Below are 17,987 nucleotides of genomic sequence, written 5' to 3' on the forward strand. Positions count from 1 at the left end.
ATTTGAAGTTATTTATTTAATTGACGTGAACACTAGAATATTTCAATTAAATGTCAAAAAAGAACAGGTAAAACTATAGAGGATAAAGGGCCAATCAAATGAGGTATAAGTTGTTTAAACAGTTACATTAAATTTAGTTTAAATTTGCAGTTTTTGAAAAAATTACAAGTGCAGACTTTCTTTTTGCCGGCACTGTATGTTACACACTCCCATAGACTCGAAAAACACACAAAGAGACAGAAAACAGACGGTCACGGCCATGTCACAATTATATAGACACCACAGACACGAGAATATGTACACCTCATCATCATCATCATCATCATCATCATCATCATTATCATCATCTCCCCACACAGGTGCATAACACAAGTGGGTGCAGACCACAGCTCCTGGCAATACTGTGTTGGATACTTTGGCATTGGCAAGCTCAATAAGAATGGCCAGCTACTACTAGAGCTCTGCTCTCACAGATCACTGATGATCACTGGCAGTTAGTGCTGCATTAAAGCTTTTACTGGTAGATCTTGACTGTCTCTACAACTGTCACTATTAGTCCCTGGCAGCCATGAGCAGTATCGGCCTCCAGTGGATGATCACTGGCAGTTAATGCTGTGTTGAGGCGTTTACTAGTATTTACTGGTGGACATTGGCAGCCATGAGCAGTTCTGCCTCTATTAGGCTGTCCTTAAATGAAGTTGAAGCAGTATTTACTGGCTGGCACAGGGTCCCTCTGCGAATCTCGATCATGATCAGTGTTGGGCTTCATTGAACTCCTCTTAAATGAAACCGACTGTGGTTACTGTTATCATGGCATTGGTGAGCACTGGTGAGCAAATTGCTTGTCTTCAAATGTTAGTCACTGTCATCCAATGGTGGATACTTTCGCCTGTGATGGTCATTGCTCTTCTAAGGTAGTTACTGTTACTTCATGGCATGGGTGGTGACTATCGGACGCTGGTGTACCATGCTACAATGTTTCAATTAAATGTAACTGCATATGTTATAATAATAATAATAATAATAATAATAATAATAATAATACTCTTAATAATAATAGTGATTGTAATAATAATGATAATAATAGTGATTGTAATAATGATGACAATAATAATATGAAAATACAGATAAGTTCTAGAAATCGTTGTCTGTTTTCCACATGAATAAAATCTGACTGTGTTTTTTTATTTTTCTATTATTAAAAAGTAAACCATCCTTGGTGCATGAATATTATTTCCAGAGAATTTCAGTGTTACATTTAAGAGTTTACTTGTTAGAGACAGGGTGTCCCAATAAAATATATACACTCTTTAAATAGTCATAAAACCGACATTTATTATAATAAAGAAAAGTTTCATACATCAAAATACTGTTAACAAATATAGAAACCAACTAATTATTGAAAGTGTTCAAATTATTGGCCATTGTGGTTCATGAACAGTTTACAATGCTCACTGATTACATAGAAAACGTTCCTACTCAGTTCAATTGGTATGTTGACACATCTTCTTTCAATGGTTGCTTTCAAATCATTCAGTGTAGCTCGTTTTGTGGTGTAAACCCTGTGTTTAACATGCCTCCCACCCGCAAAAAGAGAAAAATCTATGGAGGGGCTCAAATCCGGTGAGCATTGACAGTACTCGATACTTCCTCTTCGTCCTACCAATCTGTTTTGCAGGTGACTATCAAGATATGCTCTTACGTCATGATGATATTGGAGAAGTGCTCCATCCTGCTGGAAGTGCCATTCTTTATTCCTAACATGGGAACGTGGTATAGCTTATTCCTGTAGCAAGTTGAGATAATTTAAAGAGTGCATACATTTTATTAGGATACTCTGTATTTACACACACACATATATGTACTGTTTTATTTATATAGACTAGCTTGGGTGGCCGGCGTTGCCTGGGTGTTTGGAGGTGTGTGTTGAGCAAGAAAAAAAATGTGGTAGGAAGCAGGCAGGCTTGAATCCGTATCATAAAAGAAGAAAAGAATGTGAAAAAAAAAAACGTGACATCTTTTCTGTTGTGTCTATCGCCAAACCTGAAGTGGCGAAGGCTAGCCAATCGAAAAGAGGGGATGACTTTTGAAAATATCAGCGAAAAAAGCGACCCCTCCTTGTAGAAAAGAGCCAAGTTGAGGGTGAAAGAATTAATGTTTTTAGCCAATGTTTCGATATTTGTCGTCTGAAATATCTAGCTTTAGCAATACCGATTTCATAAAAATCCATCGTCTCTGTTGAAAGTTTTAGGCAGACATACAAACATACATACATACATTTAAACAGACAGGTGAGATTTATATAATAGATTATTAAAAACTAAACTATTGTAAATTTTAAGTTGAAAGAATAGGCAAAACAGAAGCATACGGCACCAAAAAAGCTGAGTTTGATGAAAAAATTGTCCGTTTACCAAACCGGACTATGTTTGTTTGTTGAAAACAAAAAATCAAATTAGCATGAAAGAAAATATATGAAACTTTAACCAGCGATTATATATAACTAACACCGGAATCAGTGGCCTATGGTTCTTATTTGCTGAATATCGATGAATACAGTAATAACAGATGCATCATCATCATCATCATCATCATCATCATCATCATCATCATCATCATCAACAACAACAACAACAACAATAAATCTCGATTGTTTATACTTGTTGCTTATACTTGTGATTTTATTATGCATAAAAATTGCCTCAGTCTAGAAGGATTTCTCCTTCACTGACCACCGACATACAACGCACTTTAAATAAATATTGAATTGTATTAAAAACGCAAAAAAAAAAAAAAAAATCACTTTACATAAAAATCAATCTTGGTCGCAAAAGAGCGCAAAACATTTGCAAAAATCCGAACAATGTTTTGTAGTTAATATAGCTCATTCTTTATTATTTTTTTTTTTATTTATTTGTCTTTATTATAATAATAATAATAATTATCATTATTATTAGTTTTATTAAAAAAATCCTGTAAATATATTTTTAAAAATCTTGCTTGCAAACATTCAACCATGTCTGCTATTTGACATGTTTACTGTTGCAATATTTTGGGATTAATGGGGTATATATTTAATTGCCGCCCACATCGGCAATATTTGGCACAAGGCCTGTAAAGTGGGATACCCGCAGGCTCCCCTAAAGGAGGGGCACTCCTGCAATTTTAAAAATTGCCTGAGTAACCCCGTCGGCATTCCCTGGTCGGGGCGCCTCAGGCAGCAAGCAATAAACTTGCCCCACCGGAAAGCCCGGTGGCAAGGCCTGGGAGGGTGGACCTCCTAGGTATTACTCAGGCGGTGTACCTCAGTCCAACAGGTGCTGGGCCGGTTCCCGGCCCCTCACCTGTTGGGCTGAGTGTCAAGTGACGAATCCTTGACGTGTACTACCGTCTCCCTGCAGCCGAAGCCGCTAGGAGACACATCCCATCATCCCAAGAGAGTAATGGGGTATGATTCCACACAGTCGGAAGATTCTATTTATAAACGATGCTGCTAAGAACTGGCGAATCAAATAAATTCACGTTCTGCTACCAACCAATCAGAAACCAGAATTGCTTCATAAATATTAAATCTTTAAATTTTCTGGAGCAATTTCACATGTTCTTTTCCCGGATTTCGACACGGTAAGAATATTTTGTTCTGTGGAACTGTCTACTACAAACAAGTCACCTCCCAGGACTTGTGTGTAACAGCGAACCATCTGCAACTGTTCTGAAACTCAAAATGGCGTACACTTCTAGATTTACAAACAACCAACGCCAATGTCAAGGTCCAACCACCGGTGTCACTTGAAATGTGTGCCAGTCCTCGTCTTCTGCTACAGGGTCTCTCTTCTTTACTTGATCCACTAATTTTATATGTTATTGTACATGGTTAGTAAAGCTAGTTGAAAGCATGCAACAGTTAAGAAAATCAGTGTCCGCTTTTTCTGTATCATGATCTATTAGAATAAGAATGGCAATAAAAACCATAGAAACATTAATAGTATTAAGTAAAGCAGTAAAATTAACACCGAAAGTATAAATAGAATCAATAATAGTATTAGCAGCATGATTAATGTATTGACTGTGTTCGTACGGAGGGCAGGAAGCCATAAAAAATGGGTATTAAAGGTGTATCAGATGAGGGAAACCTATGGAGCAAAAAACGTGTAATTAGGCCACTATCGGCTTCCATATGTGCGGATGTAGGAAATAGGTAATTGGAATGCTAGACGATTGAAAATATCCTGCCTGAATAATATGTGTCGTGAAAGCTGAGTGAAAAGTGTGTAAGTTTGTTTTCTACTGGAAGAAATGAGTGTAGTCTGAAAAGGAACAATGGTATCTGTAAGAAGAGGCAGGGGGGGGCGAATGGTTTATTAATGTTCGTGACTAACTGGTTTCACGTGTAGACAAAGGCAAAGAATAAAATTAAAGCGTATGCAAAAGTAATTTATCTCTGTACAAATGGGCTTGGATTGTCGTACATGAAGGTTGAAAAGCTGTTGGACTTATAATTCAGCAGTAACGGAATGGCCTTATGTGTTTTGAGCAAAGATTGATGCCATTTTGTGTTATGTTTAATCGTTCAAAAATACCATAAACCGATAATCTCTTATTCTGAGAAATGCAAATGGACAGTCAATGAGAGCAGATGCACTTTGTAAAGTTATCGGCTGGGTTTTAGTAGTAAGACGGAGACACACACAGGATAAGAACATAAGTTTTATTAGCGGCAAAATACATATCTTCCTGAGTCATCGCCTTGAGGCCATAACTCGTCCCCAACCGGTGAATCGTCAGAGCAGTAACCCTAAATCCTCCTTTCAGTTGTAAAATTCTTTACAAGGACAATCTTTTAGGTGGTCGAACTTGCCGACCACTTCTAGTATATTTCCCTTGGTCAGGACCTCTGGAACTCTCTAGTGGGATGTTTGTTTGATTACTGGGAAAGTTTGTTGAGCCATCATCACAGCTATACATACTGGTTGTCCCTTTTCAAAGGTAGGACGGTCTTTAGTTCAATGACGCTTCTCATAGTTTCGCTTTTGCATGGCTTTGAGCCAAATGACTGCCTTTCTATGTTCCTCTATGTTTTGCTGATCAAATGAATTTCTTTGAGGAATGGTAAGGATCCGTGTTCTTAGTTTTCTATTCATTAACAGTTCTGCAGAACTCTTGCCACGTTGCAGAGGACTGTTGTGATAATTTAGTAGTGCTGTGTATGGGTCACTTATTTTCTTTAATGTTTTTTATTGTCATGACTGCATATTTGGCCTCTTCGTTTCCTTGCGGATGATGGGGGCTACTTGTGAGGTGCAGTGAGTATAAAACGTTTGAAAAGTTCATGAATTCACTTGAACTGAATTGTAGACCATTGTCTGATATGATTGTCTCTGGGATCCCATGCCTAGCAAATATTAAGTTGCAATGCTCTATTATGCTGGCTGAAGTGATTGTCTGTAAATGGGCTATTTCAATCCACCTGAAAAAGTAATCAACAAACAAAAGATATTGGTATCCCATGAATTCGAACAGATCCATTCCTATCTTCTGCCATGGATATGCAGGTAATTTGGTGTTCTGATGGATATTTTCTTTATTTTTTAATAGATACCACAATTCCCGATTTTTTCTGCAATTTGCTTAGAGAGGCCAGGCCACCACACACTTTCACGAGCTAGTACTCGGCATTTGACAATACCTTGGTAAATGTAAATGCTCTAGTATGTATTTTTGAAGTTCGTTAGGAATAACAAGTAGCTCTGATACATTAAAAGTTCCTGGTAAACAGTTTAGTCCTGGTTGACAAACCAGTACTATTTTAGTTCTAGGTGCTACCTTGCTCTTTTGGGCCAGTGATCCATCTCATAATATCTGTCAGTATTTTGTTTTAGTCTGATATCCTCTAATCTTTTATCACTCGTCGAAATATTTCCTATGACTGAATGGATAAATGCATCGGTCTCCGGGACAAAGTATCTGCTGTTGTAGGTCTTTTCCAGTTGTATTTATGATATCATAGGAGAATCTCATTAATCTCATGCGGAAACGTTGAATTCTTGGAGTCAATTCATCGAGTTGCTTCAACTTCAACAGTGCCAACAGTGGTTTGTGGTCTGTTTCGATTGTGAATTTTAGCATTTCAACCAAGTAATATGCAAATTTTTCACAACACCAGTGCTTCCTTCTTGACCTGTGCATATCTCTGCTCTGTTTCTGTCAGAGATCGTGAAGCATAAAATACCGGTCTCCAATCACTTTCTTGCTAGATGAATCTGCTGATAGTCTTGTTGACTTGTTAGAATTGTAATGAGTCAGTACTTGTGTGGAACTTAGTTGCTTCTTCAGGATCTGGAATGCTGCCTTCTGAGGCTCATCTCACATCCATTCTGACTCTTTTCTAAGAAGCTCTCAAAGTGGTTTGGTGGTTTCGGCTAGATTCCTAGCAAATTTTCCCACCTGGTTTGCCATACCCAGTAAGCGTCGTAATTCAGATACATTCTCTGGTCTGGGCAAGTCCATAATTGCTGCTACTTTTTGCGAATCTATTTGGATTCCCTCGTTTGATATGATGTGGCCCATAAACTTTATGGTTCTTACAGAAAATACACATTTATCATTCAGTGTGGCTCCTGCAGCCTTCATTTTCTGTGGTACTGCTTTTGGTCGCTTGTCGTGCTCCTGCTGGTTTCTTCCACTTATTAAGACATCATCTATATCACAGATGACACCTGGTATCCCGGACAAAATGTGTGTCATCTCCCTATGAAAGATTTCTGGTTCGAGACTTATCCTGAATGGAAGTCGTTTGAAACAGTACCTCGCATAAGGTGTTATGATATGTGGTTAGGACCTGCGATTTTTCATGTAGGACAATTTGATAGAATTCATTGTTGCAGTCAAGTTTGCTAAATACTGTGGCTCCATCGAGCTCAGCCAGTAATTGGTCTGTGGTGGATAAAGGAAATTTTTCCCGTTTCACGCTTTTGTTTAGCTTGGTAAAGTGGATGCATAACCTAACTTTACCGTTAGCTTTTTGGACGGCAGCTATTGGGGCACATCATTTGACGGATTATGTTCTCTTTCTCCAGATGTTTCGTTCTTCATGCACCGTCTGTTTCATAGGCAATGGCAATCTTCTAGGTGTAGTGATAGAAAAGGGCTGAGCTCCTGCATTTAAGCGTATCTGGTACACATGTTCCAGCTTCCCGAGGTCTTTAAACAGTTCTGGGAACTCTTTTTTTATTCTGGTGCCCTTCACTTGTCACACTATTAACTACTCTCAGCCGATTGAGGGCTTTGATTGCTGGTTCACTCAGTAGAGGTTCTTCCAGATTTTCTATAACATAAAGGTCTTGTTGCGAGCTTTCATTCTCCATGGCCAGTTTAGCTTTCACACATCCTATGTTGGTTATTTTATGATGATCAGGTCCATACAGTCTTTGGGTTGTGGGTTGGATGAGTGGGGAATTTTTTCTGAAGAACCAGTCCAGGATTACGACGGTCACATCTTCACCTGTATCCAGCCTAAAATTTATAATTTTGGTACAGGTCTTAGTGGTGACCTTGATTTTAGCCTGCCAATTTGTATTATTCTCAGTGGTAATTGCACCGATTTTTTCGAGATTGACAGAACCTAACAAATGATTTTCTTCTTCCTCTCTTATTTCTCTAACCTTTTCCTTTTCAGTTCTGCATAAATTTGCATAATGCCCTTTCTGTGAACAAATTCTGCAGCGTGCATCTTTCGCTGGGCAGTCATTTCTATTGTGGAATGGAAATTTCCTGCAACGTGTGCATTTGTTAGGCATTTTCGATTTCGGATGTGGTTGTTTGCTGGAGTTTGTCTTATAGGTTCGCTTTGTAACCTGGTTGATTTGAGGGTTTGCTGCATCGGTACCAAAAGAAATGGTCTCCGCCTGTTGTTTCGAAATTTCGTAGGCTCTACTTATGTGTAGGCACTTGTCAAGAGTAAGCTGTTTATAAGACAGTAACTTTTCTCTGACGGTATCGCTTCAAACTCTGACAACGACTTGGTCTTGAATAAGCCTATCTTGTAGCAGTCCGAAATTGCAGTTCTTTGCAAGTTGTTGAAAAGCAGCTATATAGGTCTCGATACTTTCTGATACTTCTTGCTTGCAAAGATGGAATGTATAAGATTTGTAAGCTTTGCGCATTTCGCCCAGGATAAAAATCTTCAAACTTCTTCATCACCTTCTCTAGGTCAGTCTTTTCTTCCTCAGAATTAAACTTCAACCCTTCATATATATCGTAACTATCCTCCCCAATTCTCTGTTTTTCTTACTACAATATTCGATCTTTTACTTTGTTTTTTGTTTTTTTTGTCCACAAAATGTATCCTTTTTCTGACGTCACGTAGAGTTATTGGCTGGGTTTCAGTAGTAAGACGGAGACATGTACAGGATAAGAACGTAAGTTTTATTAGCAGCAAAATCCTGAGTCCTCGCCAGGGGCCGTAATTCGTACCTAACCGGTGAATCGTCAAAGCAGTAACAATACAGACTTTTATGAGGGACCGATCATTATTTTAAGAAATGAAAACGAAAAACTTAATATTAAATATATCTAGCAAAGAAGCAAATATGGACGGTGATGTAATAAAAATTTCGACTAGTGGAAATAACTTCTGGCTTACAAATGAGAGAGTGGGAAGAGAAAATAATTAGGGAGAAAAAAAAACTGTACTACCTGCGTTAACTAAGACATAGTTTAGATTGTGATGTTCCTAGAAATTAATATAAATGACTGCGACTTCAAATATGTGCAAAACTTACATGATATAGTGGTTAGTAGTCCAATCATAATGAATTTATATGTGGGATCTGCGTTTGCCAAGCTATAATGTTTGTTTTTTCCATAGTGGAATAAATGTTTCTCTTTAGTTGTATGTACTAGCAGGCATTGCCAGATTGCCAACTACGCTTAAATATGATATTTTAATTAATGCAGATTTCGTATTATTATATTATATTGGACCAAATATATAGTAATGATTTAAAAAGTTTTTTAAAACATTACTCGTTTGCCACCACTGAGAATCGAAACCAAACCATTTATCTTACGATTTACTCTCTCCTTTGACGTTAATACCAGAGCTATGAAAACGTGTTTGCTGTAAGGCTAAAAATTAAAACATGAACCAATAGCTATCACGTCACGCATGTATGTTCGTAATGCCGTCTGTCGACCTTCCCCTGGCAAATTTCATTTTTAAAATTTTTACACTTTTGCACTGATTTTCCCCGGCTAAAACCCAAATATAAAGTTTTACATGGGTTCGAATACCCTATATATAAAGTTTCATGTTTGATGGCCAAAAACTGACAGAGGAGTTTGGTAGGCAAAATTTTTAAAGCAAATATATATACGTATACATAAATATATATAGAAAGAGGCTTGTGTTTACTATAATCTTTTTGTGTATTATTACGCATATACAAATCATGTAGAACATCTGCACGAATATAATTACACGGAATGGTTAACTAAAGATGATCATCCCATAAGAAAACCGAAAAAAAAAAAAAACTAATAAGGAATTAATTAAAATGAATGTTTAAAAGAATATGCAAATTAGCTAGATCTTTTGCAGATAAATGCAATTCCACGATCCATATATAACAAAGTTGTATTTTCTTTTTAAATAAATAGAAAAAAAAGGGTTTTGATATGAATGAATATCAATGCCCACCCCCCCAAAAAAAAACAATAAATTTATAGGAGTATAGATATAAATAGAAGATAATATGAATAGGTTAGCTTAATTAACCTGGAGCAAAAAGCTAGATCTAATATCTGAAACGTTTTTGTTCTTGGTTTTTACAAAAGTTGGTGTTTCATCAACACTGCTGGGGAACTATGATTTAATATACAATTTTGTTTTTAAATCCCTGAAACAGTATTCCAGGGTAAACAACTGATGATCCCTGAAATAACATTAAGACTAGTATGAATTCGTGAAAAATGATACATCAGTTGCAGGAGAATAAATTGACTTTCTGGCAAAATAATTTTACTATGAAGGACAGTTTTATATATAGTTTTAAAGGTTGCAAAACTTCAAGAACATCTATAATATAAATCTCACCTGTGTGTTTAGATGTATGTATGTATGACTTTGGAAAGTTGTACAAGCGTTTGTAGAGCTGTCATGGGATCTCGCTGCCAACAAAAATTAAAGTTTATGCCGCATGCGTTCTCTCTACTCTTCTCTATGCCTGTGAAACTTGGACAACATACAGGAAGCATTTGAGTCGTCTCGAGCGGTTTCACCAGATATGCCTACGGCGAATCTTAGGGGTTGGAAAATGTATGTCAGGGACGTGGAGCTTCTTGAACGGACCCAATGTCTAAGCATTGAAGCTCACATCATCAAACATAGATTGAGATGGAGTGGACATGTGGTGAAGATGTTAGACAGTCGACTTCCCAAACAACTCCTTTATGGCGAGCTCACCGAGGGAAGACGTTTGGCTCAAAAGCCTAAAACCAGATTCAAAGATTGTTTGAGGTCCACCTTAAAAAAATGTGAGATAGATGAAAGAATCTGGGAGAGTCTTGCTTTGGATCGTGGAGAGTGGAGAAGGACCTTGCAGGGAGGTGTGGGCAAGTTTGAGGCTGATCGAACCCAGTATGAGTGACTGAAACGTGATATCTGGAAAGGGAGGGTGAAAGGAGCAGTGGATGGGCTGGGGCACCAAATTGGTCTGGAGTGTGAGGTGTGCGGAAGATTATGTCTGAGCAGAGCTGGGTTGATAAGCCACCAGACTACTCATCAGTGCAGTAGGCCACAAAGCAGTCTTGTGTTGCCAGATCTAACTTGTGTCAACTGCGGGTGGATGTACAAAACAGCAGGTGGTTTGAGGCAGCATTTGATTATACATAGAAGTGACCATCAAGAACGTGCTGTTAGTGGCGCACATGTCTGCACAATGTGTGCCAAAGAATGCCAGAGTTTGGCAGGGCTTAAAAGCCACCTTCATGCGGCCCATCACTGATTTGTTTTCGTGTTTCTGTATATCTTTTTTTTTTGTGCTATATCAAGTAATGGCAATGTTCGAAAACGAATTTGCTGCCATCATGTATGTATGTATGTTTGCCTTAAACTTTCGACAGAGGCGACCGATTTTTACAAGATTGGTATCATTTTGAAGCTTTGGACAACAGATATCGAAAAATTGTCCAAAAACATTAATTCCTTCACCCTCAATTGGGTAGTTTTCTACAAGGACGGTCGTTTTTTTGGGGTTTTTTTTTGCTGACATCTTTTGCAAGTCATTCAATCCTCGCGTTCATGACATCGCATAAAAGGCATTATTTCGACCACCAATGACGTCACAACCGGTAGGCACATCGGTTTTTTTCATCTCTTTTTCCTCTGACGCATTATGGGTTCGAGCCTGCTTAATACTCCTTTCTTTTGCGCTCGCAATTTTCCTTCTTTTTTTTTTTTTTTTTTTTTTTTTTTTGCTCAACCAACACCCTTACACACACCTTCACTTTCTTTACCACCTTCACGTCACAGGCTCGAGCCTGCTTGCCTACTGCAACTTTTTTTTTGTTCAACATACACTTTCAAACCCGGGCAACGCCGGGCACCTAGGCTAGTATATATATATATATATATATATATATATATATATATATATATATATATATATATATATAACACAAAGTTTATAGAGATTTCAATAATATATGACTAGAACCGTGACTACTTTTATATGTATTATACAAACTGCCTTACAGCTCATCATCTTTAATATCTATATAAAGTAAACAAATGTTTCGGTCCACGACCAAGACATTTATAAAGTTGATAATGTATGCATTTATCTTTGTTTTTTTGTTTGTTTTTTGTTTTTTTGATGAAGTCATTGTCAGTGCCCATGTACATATAAGAAAAGAACAAAGCAGAAACGTCTACCGGAAAAAAAAAAAAAAAAAAAAACTTTTATAGTTCATATCACTCTCTCTCTCTCACTCTCACTTTCACTCTCTCACACACACACACACACACACACACACACACACACACACACACACACACACACACACACAAACACACACATATATTCGCACACTCTCTCACACACACATATATATAATTAGTGATAGTTTACTAGAAATATTTATTATTTTGTAAAAGTACTAAAATTACATAATGTATTTTTGTAAATTATTTTCTCACGATCAAAAAGCAGGACAGTGGTTTTGTTCATCTGCCTCTCAACCATGAACACGTTATACACAGGGTCAGTTTAGGGTAGGGAATGTAACCCCATCCCATTCGCCCTGAAAAAGAGGATCACTGGATAGTTGCAAAATTTGCTGTGATCAGTCAGCAACACCTCCTCAAATGATTGTCAATAAACCAAATCCTGAAGGAGGAGATAATGCCTCGGCAGACGGCTTTTATAGATCGACTAGTACAGATCTACTAGCCAGAAGTCCAAAAGGTTTCCTGTGCGGTAGTTGTTCATAACATAGTGATATGCAAATAGATTTTGAAGTGTGATATTTGCTTTTCTTTAATTTCATAATTCGTCTTTTTAGGTAGGACCTGAAGAGGATGAATACTCTGTATATATATATATATATATATATATATATATATATATATATATATATATATATATATATATATATGTATTACAATAGAACAATAGAAAAATGTGAGCATGAAAGTACTATGGTTAAGCTTAAACATTGAAAAATGGAAAAGTAAAGGACTAGTTGTTAAAATTAGAAAAAGAAAAGGACAAGATATTCTAGTAAAAATTATAATAAATTTATAACTTTAAATATTGCAGCATTAAGAATTGATTATACAATGTTATAAATTGAATTTTAAAAACATTCTTATATATATATAATCCAGTGACGATAAAATCCAAATGTAAAACTTCAAGAAAGTTAAAAGAATTTCCATTTGTACAAGTAAAATCTTTTAACTTTCTTGAAGTTTTACATTTGGATTTTACCGTCACTGGATTTTTTATCTTCCACCAGACTATCCATTCATGTGCAATCACCTTTTTCTTTACCATATTCCCTCTGCTTAACTTATTTTGTTTTCAAGTAAGATCTTTGACTTACTTGTTGTTTCATCAAATACTTCTGCATGCAAAATCCGATCCCGCATTTTGCTAATTCCTACCCTCTGATGAGAAGGAGAGTATTTCTTCAAAACTCCGCAGATTAAGGACTATCCATTTATCTAGTGTTTCCTTTTCAGATTAAATATGTTTTTAATTCATTTCAAAGTGTTTTTTAACATATTTTATTAACTGTTTGCTTATATATATATATATATATATATATATATATATATATATATATATATATATATATGCTTTTCATGCTAGCATTTTTCTATTATAATCTATGATTTTTCCAGGCTTCCAATAAATTCACTTGTTCTTTGTTTAATTTCAATCTTACTTTTTGGCTCCCATAAACACATGTAATAACCATGTACGGCACTCATCTGCTTTCGATAAAATCTCCCCAATTATCTCCCTTTCATTCTCTCTGTTTCACTTGTTACTTCTATTTTCGCGAAAGCAGTAAATTAGTAACAACAGTAGTCAGTGAAGCGACTCGGTTGCTATGGAAACCAATCATAAAATCCTTCGCTCACCTCCTTACATATTTTTACGATTTTAAACACCAGCAAATTTATCATAACTTTTGTTTAACTGAACAAAAATTGAAAAATTTTTTCACAGTATAGTTGAGAAGATGATCTATAAACTGTAATAATTGTTTGAAATTTGGTCGAAAAATGAGTGAACGGTGACGCTTTAAAGCAGTTCTAAATGACTAAAACTGCTACTTAACCATATATTCAAACACAGTAGTGTTTGAATGATATATATATATATATATATATATATATATATATATATATATATATATATATATATATATATACCGTATTCTTAGGTTAAATCCTCTTTCTTTATATTACTTTTATTTTCCCAAAACAAAGCATATTGGCTCTGAAGGAGCTGCTGTGATAACAGTCAGATTTTAAGGCGGAGGAGGAGAAGGAGGAACATCCTTTGTTTGGAGCTAGGCAGCAAGGTATTTGTTCACATTACATTTAAATCTCTGCATGATTGTACGGTCAGGGAAACAGGAAGTGGTGAAGAACTCTAAAACAAGTAGTTTGAGGAAAGAAGCTATTAGAGTAGAAAGTCTTCCGACATTTAGAAATCTCTTCAATGAAGGAGTGGGATTTTGCTTTTAGTCGAGTGGTTCGAGAATATTTACAATTAGGGTGGTTAAAATGCAGTGAATTCATCAGTGCACATTGTATGAAAGTACTTGTAAAACAGAGATGCAATTCTGCAGTGATGCAACAGAGGCTGGAGCTTGGCAGACAGTGCAGAAATGTTAGAAATTCTTTGTTTTATCTTGCCCAAGATCAAGAGGCTAATGCTTGGTTCAACAGTAATACATGCATAGGTGAAAGGTGGCTTTGTGGAAACATAGAAGACTGGCAGATGTGAGAAGTTTTTATTTAAGTTTAATAGAGAAAGCCAACATTCTTTGCAGCAGACTTGGTAGCATCTTCTCTGTGTAGTATTGGGAATCCTAGCTTAAATGCCATCTAGGTAGTTGTAGAAATAGCAAGTTATATAGATATATTTTCGATTCTCATCAGCGAGTTTAGTGGGGTCACAGAAGGCTAGATTTAACACTCATCAAACTCAAGTCACCTTTTGTCAAACTAGGTAGAATGCACTGGAAATTAGGGGTGACGTGTACCAGAAATTAGGGGTAATGGGAATTGTGGTCGTAGGTTTCTGGTTGGCGACCACGTGGGCTAGAGTTGGTTTTGGACTGCAGATGAAGTAGACGTGACATTACGGTCTCTCTATGGCGGTTACCATAAATTTTAATGACGTTTGAAAAAGGGTCACCATTTCAGTCAGTCCCCCTTTTGGGGCACCTTCGACATTAGAGAAAGAACAAGAGTGCTGAAAAAGAACGGTTGTGGAAAAGAAAACAGTGGTTATAATTAAGTGCGACTTTAGGATTGATGATGTTTTATAAAGGTTTCCAAGATATAGGGGTACAAAGAGGATGGTACATTTCTTTGATAAAAGTCTTTACCCAGGGAAACTGGTCCATCGCATGTTGATGCTTCTATCGTTTCCGCATGTCTGAGGCAGATTTCTTCTTTGTATCTCTCTCAGAGACAGTCCTCTATTCCGATTGGTTGAAACCTCTGGTGACGTTGAGAGAAGAAAGGAAGGGAAAAGTAGAAGAGTAGGGAGTAAGAGAGAAATAAGGGGAGCATACCGTAGCAGCATCATAGTAGTAGTTCCACAACATCTCTTCCGACAACCATGGATTCGAGACATAGGCTTGCCTTTTTAATAAAACAAATTGAAGCTTCAATCCATCTTGTGTTATCGATTCATCTGCAGCAGTAAGTACCACTCCCCATGAGATGGAGCCAGCGACAAAAAGATATCATCCGCTGGACAAGCCAAGCAGGTATGTACACATTATATATTTGCGCATACATGTCGAGACCCTTCAAGGCAAGAAACTGTGTAAGAATAGAACACACACACACACACACACACACACACACACACACACACACACACCCATATAAGTAAGAACATATATGTCAGAACACACAGACCTTAAAAGCAAAAAGAATCTTAAAAGTAAAAGTAAAAGAGAATAGCAGCAGAAACGTTTAATAAGAAGAAGTAAATAAATAAAACAGAAGGGCGCAAACAGAATCTTAACAATCTGTATTTATTCCAATTCACGTTACCTGTAAATGTTAGACCGAGGAGCTTGAATTGTTCCTGCTTATGACTTTAAAAGACATCCAGTGATGAGGCCCATATTTCGGGGATGTGGGGAATGTGGAGTTGCCCCTTAGTTATCATTGCTTCCAGGTCCACTTTGGCCTGTTGTGGTAATTCCTGTTAGGGCATCTGGTACTACTAGGCTGTCTGAAGTTATCTGCTTCCTGACCAGTTTAAGTTTCAAGAGAGCTTGGATGGAATTTAAAAAGCAAATGGTTTGAGGAGGAAAGATACTAGAATAGAAAACCTCCCATTACCTGTGGATCTCTATAGTGAAGGGCGTAATGTCGGGAGATATTCATGTTGTGGGGGCACAAGTGCAATAAGTTCATCAGGACACATTCTGTGGAAGTATTTGTAAAACAAGCACTAGGAACATTGTGGTGATGGGACAGAAGTTAGAGTTTGGTAGACAGTGTGGTGTCTATTAAGTTAGAAGTTCTTTTTTGGATGCTGTCCAAGATGGAGAGGCTAGTGGTTGATGCACTAGGCCAGATGTAGCAACATTGATTCATGTGTGGGCGAATGTTGGCGTTGTAGAAATACAGGATACGGGCAGATTTAAGAAGTGCAGTAAGTTTATCAGAGCACATTCTGTGGAAGTACTTGTAAAAAATAAAAAAGCAAAGAGTTAAAACTCTGTGGTGCTGTGGTGATGCAACAGGGGCTGGAGATCGACAGATACTGCGAGACCTATTAGGTTTAAAATTCTTTATTCCAACCTATCTGAGTAGAGAGAGACTAGTAGTTGGTGCACCAGTCCAGATGTGACAGCAGTAATTCATGAGCGAATGTTGGCTTTATAGAGATATAAGATACTAGCAAATGTAAGAACTATTCTAGCCCAGTATGGGAGCCTACCTTCTTTGTAGCAGACTTGGCAACGTCCATGTATTTGTTCCAGTTCGTGCCGACTGAGCATGTCAGTCCAAAGAGTTTGAACGCTGGAATGTTGGAAAGTGTTGGCCATGATGATCAGTACTTGGAAAGCTTGTGCCACCTTAATCATGAAGTAATTTGAATGAACGCTAAAAAGCAAACGACTCTAATTATTTACCCTCTTTTTTTTTCTCTGTCTTGTTTTGATTCACTCTCTTCGTCACTTCCTAAAGTTAGTAAGTTTTAACATGAACGTGTGAACTCAAAGTATTTTCAATCAATCAAAATCATTCCAAGCCGCCATAATTAACATGGAAAATTCTGTCACCCCTCCCTACCCTCAATTCCTAGCAAAATGGCCTCTACCAAAGCCTAGGAACCGTGCCACAAGGTTTCTTATATAGGATACTGGCAAATGTGAGAACTTTTCTCGCCTATTATTTTATTATTGGAATCTTTTGAGATGAGTAATTTATATATTTATTTATTTACAGACTGTTCCTATTTACAATGCCTCACCACGGGACAGAGTTAGACACCAGGGTCGTTTTTTTAATGTGGAGAAAAGGAACAAAAATAAAAATTGTCTCAGTCGTGAAAGATTTCTCTTCCACTAACAGAGAACCAGAAATTGAAGTGCAGCATCTGAAGAACAGATGTTACACTTTGATCTTGGCCCGAACTTTTAGCAGTTTCTGAAGATAGCGGTTTCAATCCTACTCAAAGCAAACCAGAGGATTAGTTGACCAAAACGTGGTGAGACAACAACAACTATGAAAGGCAGTAATTACTGAGGATGCAGTTAAGAGACTCAGCATTCCTGTCCTGTTGCGGTTAATGACCTGAAGAAGGCCAGAGGAATAGTTGGCCAAAACGTTGTGAAATAACAACCATGAAGATGAGAATAACAGTCCGCAAATAAATAAATAAATATTTTCTAGCCTAATACAGAGAGTCTACCTTTTTGCAGCAAATTTGGCAATATCTATTTACTTGTTTCTACTTACATTATCTGAGAATGTCTATCCAAGGAGTCTGAAGGTTGAAATATTGGGAAGGGAAGCTTATCAGCTATCAGAATCGGTGGTTGGAAACGTTTCTTGTAGTTATTCATGGAAAAGAGTTGCGTTTCAGTAACATTGAATATGAACATCCATTTTGGGTCGTGTTCTGCTACAAACTGGCGGCCGTCATTCAAATTACTGAACACTATTCTCAAACACTTTATTTCTAATTAAAACAATCTTTTGTATATCATTTTTT

At 37.1% G+C, this 17,987-nt stretch overlaps 2 protein-coding genes across 3 annotated transcripts in view; both read right to left on the minus strand.

The window, feature by feature from the left end:
- The window catches only part of LOC145298432 (hydroxymethylglutaryl-CoA synthase 1-like), a 413,120-nt gene that overhangs the window by 104,358 nt on the left and 290,775 nt on the right, over positions 1-17,987 (minus strand). The window lies entirely within an intron of this gene.
- LOC145240919 (uncharacterized) lies at positions 6,397-6,744 on the minus strand. The gene has a single exon (XM_080104000.1). It carries the CDS (start codon positions 6,742-6,744, stop codon positions 6,397-6,399), a length of 348 nt encoding a protein of 115 aa, XP_079960126.1.

This window comes from Euprymna scolopes, chromosome 2 (assembly GCF_053919585.1).
Source record: "Euprymna scolopes isolate OS-2025 chromosome 2, ASM5391958v1, whole genome shotgun sequence".
NCBI lineage: Eukaryota > Metazoa > Mollusca > Cephalopoda > Sepiida > Sepiolidae > Euprymna > Euprymna scolopes.

Coding starts and splice junctions, on each gene's coding strand:
- LOC145240919 (XM_080104000.1), bottom strand. CDS start 6,744: ATGACACACATTTTGTCCGGGATACCAGGTGTCATCTGTGATATAGAT.